The sequence below is a fragment of the Tympanuchus pallidicinctus genome, unplaced genomic scaffold (genome assembly GCF_026119805.1).
Source record: "Tympanuchus pallidicinctus isolate F22 unplaced genomic scaffold, pur_lepc_1.0 scaffold12, whole genome shotgun sequence".
Taxonomy (NCBI): Eukaryota; Metazoa; Chordata; class Aves; order Galliformes; family Phasianidae; genus Tympanuchus; species Tympanuchus pallidicinctus.
The window spans coordinates 15,934,327-15,943,699 of record NW_026294637.1 but is presented as its reverse complement, the minus strand read 5'-3'; the positions used below and the strand labels follow the sequence as shown (position 1 = coordinate 15,943,699).

The 9,373-nt window shown below is 49.6% G+C and overlaps 1 protein-coding gene and 1 long non-coding RNA gene across 3 annotated transcripts in view; one reads left to right on the top strand and one right to left on the bottom strand.

Moving 5' to 3' along the window:
• The first annotated feature begins 3,283 nt into the window (after positions 1 to 3,283).
• Positions 3,284 to 6,988, top strand: LOC128075497 (C2 calcium-dependent domain-containing protein 4C-like). Of its 2 annotated transcripts, none has more exons than XM_052672313.1 (3): positions 3,284 to 3,325; positions 4,680 to 5,221; positions 5,504 to 6,938. In XM_052672313.1, the coding sequence occupies exon 3, from the start codon at positions 5,559 to 5,561 to the stop codon at positions 6,852 to 6,854; it is 1,296 nt and encodes a 431-aa protein (XP_052528273.1). In that variant the 5' UTR covers positions 3,284 to 3,325; positions 4,680 to 5,221; positions 5,504 to 5,558; the 3' UTR covers positions 6,855 to 6,938. The 2 variants fall into 2 exon arrangements, with proteins under 2 accessions (XP_052528273.1, XP_052528275.1); XM_052672315.1 differs by lacking the exon at positions 3,284 to 3,325 and having other exon boundaries at positions 4,378 to 5,221; positions 5,504 to 6,837; positions 6,927 to 6,988.
• Positions 6,810 to 9,373, bottom strand: part of LOC128075499 (uncharacterized) — a 31,846-nt gene continuing 29,282 nt past the window's right edge. The window contains exon 11 of the long non-coding RNA XR_008203864.1: positions 6,810 to 9,260. This is a non-coding gene — a long non-coding RNA (uncharacterized LOC128075499). The remainder of the gene's footprint in view (positions 9,261 to 9,373) is intronic.

Below are 9,373 nucleotides of genomic sequence, written 5' to 3'. Positions count from 1 at the left end.
GATTCCCATCAGTTTGGAAAAAAATCCAAGTCTAATCTTTGCATAATTTTTCTATCTTGGGCATTTTCCATGAGGGAGAAGCCAGTCAGATCTGGAGGCAGGATATAGATGAACACCAGCAAGTGTCAGGGCTGGGAGTTGATGGTGATTTTCAAATGTCATTTGAAGCAAAGCTTTGCACTGTACCAAAAGCAACCTTTTTTGTTTATGAGGTGCTGCTGACTAGCGATGCCATTCTGAAATGGATTGCGCTTGCATGATTTTTCTCCTATCCACCAAGATGCTGAAGCCAGTCCTATCAGTGTGTCACTTTCTTCATAAAGGCGTTCAATTAAATTGTAATACTTGTAGGAAATCCTCTTCTGATTCATCAAATTGCTTCTTAATGTTATACTTGTGAGTCTGAGTGGAGCTGCCTGGACTGGCAGTGGCTGCCTTACCTTACTGTAAAGCAGGAATATCTCCAAGTCAAATCTTAGATCAAACAGAGTCTAGGGATCAGCTGATATAAACAAATAGGGGTTCACCATGTGATGAGGAGGAGGGAATCAGCTCTGCATTGTAGATTTTTTTTTTAACTACTCAACAAACATTTATATCAAGTTTTAAATAGATGACTAACTTGGTGTTTGTCCTTGAGAAGTACTCTAGCTGTATATCTGGAGAGCACAAAATACTGATGCAATTAGTATTCTGTAACAACAATAGCTTTTACACCAGCAGACTCTGAAGCACCTTCTCATGTGCTCCTGGAGGCAGCTTTTCAGGCACGCACTCCTGCATGTGCACATTAGGAGCCCTCTATCTGACAGCAGAACTCCCAAAATGGGCAGTGGCTCCTTGATGCCTGCTGTCATGGTGTGCAGCTGAGCAGGGGAGACTTGGCTCCTTGGAGCTGTCATATTCACAGGCTCTCACAGAACACTGTGGCCTGCAGGCAGCTGCAGTTCATGTTATCATGGGTGAGCCAAGAAACTCTGCTTGTTCACTGACACCCCCGTCTTTGACATGGGAGGGAAGTGATGTCTGTCAACACACCTGTTTTTAAAACATTTAACACTCTGAATTAAGACCTGGCATGTTCTGACAAGGTAAATCATCCTTTTTGAAATGGCCTTGGCTTGCTGCCTCATTCATTCCCATGAGTGCTGTTTGTACTAGCAGGTTGTTACTTCAACACAGCAACGTCACCTAGTGCACTTAAGCTTTATACGTACTGTACCTGCAGGACACACTGCAGCCAGCCAGGAAGGCTCAACAGCCTGTGTTTGAGGTGCAGAAGAGAACTAACCTTTCCTTCCTTCTGTTTAAGGTTGTTTCTGGTCTGTGCTCTTTGGAGGACAGTGTGTGAGTGTGGAAGGGGAAATAGTATAAAGGCTGTAAATGTCAGGTTTGAAATAGATATGAAGGAGATACTGCCTGGGATTGGGTATATCTCCATTTTAAACATGGAGAAGCATTTAAAGAAACATGTGGCAAGATGCTTCTGCAGTACCATACTTCAGACTGAGACCAGACTGGTTTTGCTGAGTTCAGTGGCAGTGGAATTAGGACAGCATAATCTCTTTGGGTTTTGAATGGCAAGTGTCAGCTTCTTGTCACAGGACCATATAATACACTTCAAAGAAAGAATTCTTCAGATCAACCTGGTGGGCCAGAGGCACTTGATACGCTCTGCATAAAGCCTAAGTGTGCCTGAAAGGCCCTGCTACTCACATGCTCATGCTGCCAAGCAGCGTTCATTCTTCAGTTCTTTCATTCATTTGTTCAGAGGAGCAAGTACACTTACAAAATTGCACAGGAATTGGCCTCTGCTGATGAGATAAAATACCAGCTGCTACACGATATGAAATAGCATAAGAAAGTTTTCAGATTAGATTTGCTGGATCTCTGCAACTACTGAGCGCGCTACACAAATGACTGATCTAGGCTGGAAGTGGTGAGCAGGCTGCCATGAGACCTTTGTCCAAATGACAGGAATGAATCAATGTGCTAAATATTTGCTTACAATATTGATATCTAACAAAAAAAAGTCCAAATGCCTCTCAGTCTATTGATGTTTTTTCAGGAAACTACAACTGAATGACCGTTGGAAGTCTTTGCCACCTCATCCCTGCTCTCCTTGCAAGTTCCCTATTACTCCCTATACAGTTGACACTGCAAAAAGGTTTTCTTTTCCTCTTGCTCATCTTGGCTGGAAGTGCCAGGCAGGAAGGGTAGAGTCTGAGCTTCTTCCAGGGGACTCTTTGAGACTGCCAAGCCCTAGGGGAGGTGATGTGCCCTGAGCTGGGGGTGGGGAGCTCCTGTGCTGTGTGTCTGCACCTCAGGACCCACTGTCACCCGGGGTGAAAGGCTTTCCCCTGGGTTTCCTTCCAGTCCCTTGAGCCAACCACTGCCATAAATGACCAACGGGCTGGAGCACCTCTCCTATTATGAAAGGTTGAGGGAGCTGGGCTTGTTCAGCTTGGAGAAGAGAAGGCTGCAGGGAAACCTCACTGTGGCCTTCCAGTACTTGAAGAAAGGTTACAAACAGGAAGGCAATCAACTTTTTATGCAGCCTGCTAATTATGGAACAAGGGGAATGGCTTTAAATTGAAAGAGGAGACATGTAGGTTAGACATCAGAAAGAAGTTCTTTACTCAGAGGGTGGTGAGGCACTGGCACAGATGCCCAGAGAAACTGTGGGCGCCCCATCTCTGGAGGTGTGCAGAGCCAAGTTGGATGGGATCCTGAGCAGCCTGATCTGCTGAGAGACAGCCAACCCACTGCAGCGGGTGGGTGGGCTTTAAGGTATCTTTCGGCCTAAGCCATTCTATGATAGATGAATAACTGGAGCACACCTCTGGATTAGTGTAAATAGAGATGTTTTCTACCAAAACAGCTGCACTGGACAAGCTGTGCAGTTGTACAGGCTAAGGATGCTCTCCTTCCATCACAGAAATAGCTTACAGTGGTTGGGTGTGGGGCGTACACGCATATTATCTTCATGCTCGGCAGCTTGTGGAGCTACCCGTGTTTCTTTAACAAATAAGCAGGGCATTGCTTTGTTTGCGGGAGAATTAAATCATTTCTAAACTAAACCCTGAATCAAGAACTTCCGGTGGATGGAGCCTCGAGACGCTCGAGGCCGGCGCAGCCCCGGGAGCCGCAGCACGCGGCCGGCAGGGGGCGCCAGTGGGCCGCCGCTGCTCCGCGGCTCCGGGAACGAAAGCGGCGCGGAGTCGCCTAAGAGCGGCTGGGCTCGGCCGGCCCGGCGTCACCCGGCTGGGGGCTTCCGCTGCCCCGGCTCCTCCAGCACCGGTCGTGGAGTTCCTCCCGATGTTCGGTACGGGGGGGTGGGAAAGCCTCATCCACGAGTTATAGCCCTTCCCGTTCAGAAGAGGCTTATTGCAGGCGTTTTTATAGCAACAGGAAGCTTACTTGCTTTTTAATTACGCTCTGAAACTACTAGAGGAAAAGAGCAATTCTTTTGAAGGCAGGAAGCTAAGCAGCTAATCGTGCGCTGGAGTGCCTGTTCCCAGGGAGCTGTACAAGTACTCCAGGGCCGCCGAGCTGCCAGCACAGCAGCTGTCTGTAAATGGCCACAGCGTGACTGGGAGGGGGGTTCACAGCGCCCACCATTAGGCACCTGCTTGCCCTCAGTCACTGGAAGGAGGGGGGTGACAGATGAGGGGATTTGGGGAATCTCTAGCGATTTTTTTTGCTAAGTGTAGATGAAGGCTAAATGGAAATGGTGCACCTAAAGCAGGGTAGCTGCTTTATCACACCGTGCCATGATGACCAGCTCTGGGCAACATCTGTGAACTGTCACTAGAAATAATAAGCTTCCCACTAGAAAGCCCCCAGTTTCTTCACTTTTCTCCATTTGTAGAGGCCAATCTTTCTTTGATATTAAAGGCAGAGGCATGGGATGAAGCTCCCTTACGCTGTGGAAGTTCTGTGCTATGCAGTATACGGGTTGTGGTGCTACCATCCAGTGCCGCTGTAGTGTGTGCCATGCAATGTGTGCCGTGCAGCTCTGCTGCCCAAAGGAGCGTGTTCCCAAGTGCTGGGGAAGGTGCAGGATCCCCCTCCAGACCCCTATGCATTAGCTTGCAGAGCGCTTTCGGGCATTTTGATTGTGTCTTATTTAACCCCCTAGAGGATGATTACGAAAGTGAAGCTTGTAAAATGAGCGGCAGTGAGGCAGGGCTGAGCCCCAGGACACGTGTGTTCCTAGCTGAACCTTTCAGCAGGTTCAAAATGTTCCCTGCCCCTGAAACCCACTTGATCTGTTTCCTCCTGAGCACATCCAGTCTATTTCAAGCCAAGTAAACATGAACTTTAGCTCTTCAGGGAGGAAAGGAAAGACAAAATTGTTCCTGGCACTGTGTTACAGGCATTCAGCTTCAGCTGAGCTTCAGCTAACCTTTCACAGGTGTGCAGTGAAGGTTTCTCTTAGCAGCCTTTAGCACGATCATAAAGTGTGCAGAGCTCCATTTGTGTTCTGCTGCATTGCAGAGCTGTGCTGGGAAAGCTCACGGATCCCACCGTGCTCTGTGCGACGTCCCATAAGGGACGTGCATGCCTGCATTTTTAAGATGCTCCTTGTCAAGGTGACTTGCAAAAGCGTTTCTTTGCCCCCTTTCTACTTATTTCATCCACATTCTGGTTGCACCGTTGCTCTGTGTTACTGACAGGTGCTGCCTCGGGGCTTATTTGTCTCACGCTCTGTGGATAGCATGGCGAGGGGACACGCAGCCCGATGCAGAAAAGCAGCCACGTCTTTTTCAAATGAGGTGGGAAAATCGCTCTCCACGCTTCCTACTGCTCTTGGTTTGGAAAACAGCCAGGCTCTCAAGAAGAAAGGAAGTACCGAGACAATTCTGCCTTTGTACTGCGTTTGATAGATAATCTCGAAAGCGGCCGCGAATGGAAAGCAGCTGGGAACGGGGAGGACGAGGGGCTTCCTCCCGCAGGGGCGGCTGTGGCTCAGGGTTAGCCCTCCCCAGCCGGGCGCTGCTCTGCGAGGGCGCCAGGCGCAAATCGAGCTTTTTCGCCACGTGCTCGTTCTATGACCGTTCCACGCTCGGTTAAGAGCGCGCTGGCATAGAGGACGTTCGGGCCCCGCAGCCCCCCCGCTGCCTCCGTCCCTCCCATCCTGTGGGAGGCGCCCGGCGCCGCTAGAAAAGGACCGGCAGCCGCGGAGATACCGGAGTGGAGCGCGGCTGGGAGCCGGCAGGTAGGGCCTGGGATCGGCTCGGCTCCGGGGGAGCACGGAGGGGTCGCTCGGGGCGGGTAGCGACTCGATGTCGTTGAGCCTCTCTTCTGGTGGCTTCATTTTGTCCTTGCGGCAAAATCCATGAGGCTTTACTGACGGCGGCGTGTCGAGCAGAGGCTGCTCGTTTGGACGTGCGGACTGCATTTGTGCCGGTCCCGCTGTTCTCAGCATCCTCAGTGCTTTGCCTTGTTGCAGCGTGCCTGGGAAACACGTTAATGTAGTTTTGCATTTCTGTGTCTACAGGTAGATTTGCCTTCTCGGCTCTTCTCCTTTGCGGACCTCCCGTCTGGGTGCAGCGATGTGGTTCTTGGACAAGATCAGACCGCCGCAGGGCAGCAGGAACCTCCCGTGTGCCTCCTTCCTGGGCCTGCCACCCGGCCAACATCTGCTGGAAAAAGCCCGCCTGGGGGCTGCTGCTTTCCCCAACGTGCTCACCCCGGACAGAATCCCGGAGTTCTGCATCCCCCCCCGGCTGAGCAGCGCTGCTCCTGCTCAGGGTCCCGGCTCCCGCCAGCAACACGGCTCAGAGGATGCACGTCTCAGTTCCTCTGACCGCAGCTCCGGTTATTCTTTGCCCCACTTCATCCAGGTGGAAAGTGCTGAAGAGTTCCCAGCGCTGGAGGAAGAAGGCACCAACTCAGACCCGCAGTCCCAGGCCGCGCTCTCCCTGCCTCACTTCCCCAGAGCTCCCACTTCCTACGGCTTCTGCACCTTGCTGGAGAGTCCCCACACCAGGAGAAAGGAATCCATCTTCCACGGTGACACGTGCGGGGCTCTGCCCAGCCTGACGCTGCCTCGATCCAGAGCTAACACGTTCGGTGGCAAAGGGAACACGTCCAATCCCATTGCTATCAGCTTCACTTCGGTAAGGCTGCCTCCCAGGCACCTGCACAGGCAGGGTGCTTGCGACAGTGACACTGCCTCCTCCAGCGACTCCTCTCCTTTCAGCTCCCCCCTTCTCAGCAGATCGCCTCCCAGATCCTGCTCCTTGATCAAGGCACGAAGTCAGGAAGGATTGCTCTGCCGAGCACTGAAGGCCAAGAACAAATCTGGCATGTCCAGGAATAATTCTCTGTCTACAGAAGAGAGCAGCTCCACTGATAACAGTCCCAGTGCCATCAGGCGGGCCTCGGAGGGGCTGCTCGCCGCACGGAGCTGCAGTGTGTCTTGTTCTCCCCTCTTTCCCCTGGACTTTGCCCGAGGCCGGCAGAGACTGGTGGGAGAAAGCACCGTAGTCATGGACAAGGGGGGCATGTTGAGACTGTCAGCTGAATACTGCTCAGAAAATGAAAGGCTGAGGATCCGTCTGATCAGTGCAGAGGGTTTATATGATGACTCTGTAGAGCCCAAAAACATAAACTGCTGCATTACCCTCTCCCTGGTGCCAGGGAAAACACAGAAACAGAGAAGCACTGTTATAAAGAGAAGCAGGAATCCCATCTTCAATGAGGACTTCTTTTTTGATGGCATTGCAGAAGAAGAACTGCTCAGCCACTCTGTGAGGATGAAAGCAACAAATAAAGGGTGCAGCATGAAACGGGACTATACCTTAGGAGAACAGGAATTATCTTTAATGAGTATGTTGTCCTTGTAATACTACAAACAGACCCATTTTGTATTCTGAAAGTTTTCTACTAAATAAAGTTTTGGTTTCTTTTTCTTACAGAATACTTGAAAACACTGTGTCATTTGGTGTTGTTTTCATGCCAGTGTGCCTTAACGCTTTGAGCTCCGTAAGGCATTTGTTGCTAAATTCCATGGTGGCTGTTGAGCAGAGCTGCCTGTGAAGGTGAAGAAGAAAGGAGAAGGGCTGGTTTGCCGTTAGGATCAAGTGTTAAGCAGTTACCAAGTTAAAGCTGTTTTGCTTATGGTTCTGAGGAGGAAAAAGGGTTGTTTTTCATCTCCTCTGATCCCTGTAGCACGTACTCAGCATGTGCATGCAGCAGGCACTAAACTCTGGCAGCACCCAGGTAATGCATCAGTTAAATAGACCGTTTTAACAGCACCCATATTTACAGAAAGGAACATTTTAATGTGCCTTATGTTTGGGGAGTGAGAGAGATGGTTCATTTGGTAATTCCCCCTTCCAGAACGTGGGGGGAGGATTTGGATTTCCAAAGCAGGCGTTAACAGTTTCCCTTGTTTTGAGAATAACGCAATCAGCTTCTGCTGAGCAGCAGCTACGTGCTGGGGTGTGCAGGCTCAGCTCTCTCTCACACAGACCTGTGCTGTCACATTATGCAGGTGACTCCTGCTTTGCGTCACTATGGAGAGGCTGACTGCTGTTAGCGCAGTTAGCATCTTCATTCACCCTTCCCTTCCATGGTTGATTTCACAGCTGCCTGGGTGAAGCTGCCAGGTAATTGTGTTTTGATCAGGAATGTACCCTGGAGCTCTAGCTCTCAGCAACTGAGCTTCTGCATCCCTTCATAAACTAAGGCAGACAGATCAATGCTGGACGGACAAAAGATGGCTTGGGATCTCTGCAGGGAATCCCTGCTTCAGCTACGAACTTGTCGTGTACCTTCTTCAAGGCATTAGGATAAAATAAGGATCACCTTTTTCTGTAATGTATCAGCAAACATCCAGTGGCTGAGGTGCTGGCTTTAATGTCATAAGAACTTTAAAGCTACGTTCTTGAGGCACTTCCTCCTTCCCTTTTTTTCCCATTTTTTTTCTCTGCTGAGGTGGGCTGCGCAAGTGCGAGGAGGCGAAATTGTCTTGAAAGTCCAGGACTGCTGCTGCCCCCCCTTGATTAAATTACAGGTAGATAGGCACGGGGCCAAAGGAAAAGGTTTTTTTCAGAGTTCATTATGAGGCTGTAAAAACAGGGCTTTGCTTATGCCAAATCTACAGCTTAAAAGCTCTTTCAAATAGATTTCTAGCAGATCCTCCCCCTGCTCCATTCTGGCAAGAGTACAGCTGTGTGCAATCCATGGGCCTGTTCATGGGAGGCTGTGGTACTGCCTGGCCACCAAAGTATTTAATTCTCTTTTGGGCTTAACTACCCCAGGAAGGATTTTCTTCCTTGGAATAGCAGAAAAAGCCCAAGAGATGTTGAGTGTGATGGTGAGTGCTCAGTGCTAGCCCTTGGTCCATCTCACGTGAAAACTTCTTAAAACAATCTCTGTACAAAGCACAACTTGCACAGGGAAAGGGCTGGGTATATTCCAGAAGATGATTAAAATCAAATGTAATAATAATCCCTCGGTGCTAAAGCAGAGAATTAAATGTTCTGATATGTATTTGCACAGCAGGAGGTGATACACTGACACCTGAATCCTTGAGTCTGGGCAAACTGGCTACTGGAGAACACGCAAAGCCAGTGGGGAGAAGTGAAATTAAGAAGCAGAACTCCAAGGAAGAATCAGTACTGCTGCAAAAGAAACGAAGCCTTTTTAAACACTCACTGTATGCCAGACTGGCTTACAAATGAGCCGTTTCTTCCTGCTTTTCTCTTCTTGTATTGAATTCCCCAGAGGAAATCAAGTGCTTCTTCCTCAGGCAGATGACATTTTTAGTCCTTGGAACCTGAAGTTCCTTCACAGGTATACCCACATGGAGAAGCAGGCTGATGAAATACAGAAGACATTTGTGGTGTCAGAGGTTCACTTCACTCACATCACAGTGCACGTCCCCGTGCTGTGCCACTGCTGTACCGTGGGGACAAAAAGGTGGAACAGCTGAGGTGGGAAGCTGCTCTGGAGGCTCCACTGCACGAATGCTGCTGAGAGCAGTGTCCCTTTTATTGCTCCCCATCAGCCATTCGTACGCAATTACGGGATCTTTCCTGCATGCTCTCTTCACCATGCCAAAGGGCATAATGTATTTTCTAGCATCAGAAACAGGTGGCAGGTGGTTGTAAACTTTTATCTTTCATCACGCAGGGATGGAATGAAGTACTTGGAGAAAGTCCTTCATTCCTGTAATAGGGAAATAAGTTTCCAGCTGGGCTCACGTGGTCAGGTGTTTGGAGAGGAAAACCTTCACCTCTGGTCAGCTGAAAGAGAATTGAGCTGTTTCTAATGTTCTTTAAAAACGACTTATTCCTGAGCAAGTTTTCTTACAGAAGTTTGATGATAGGCTTGCCTGCTAAGGGATGACTTGGGCTTA

Excerpts from the sequence above, each read along its gene's own strand:
- LOC128075497 (XM_052672315.1), top strand. The coding sequence starts at position 5,559 with ATGTGGTTCTTGGACAAGATCAGACCGCCGCAGGGCAGCAGGAACCTC. Across the intron at positions 6,838-6,926 it reads ACAGGAATTATCTTTAATGA|AATACTTGAAAACACTGTGT; the intron begins GTATGTTGTCCT and ends TTTTTCTTACAG.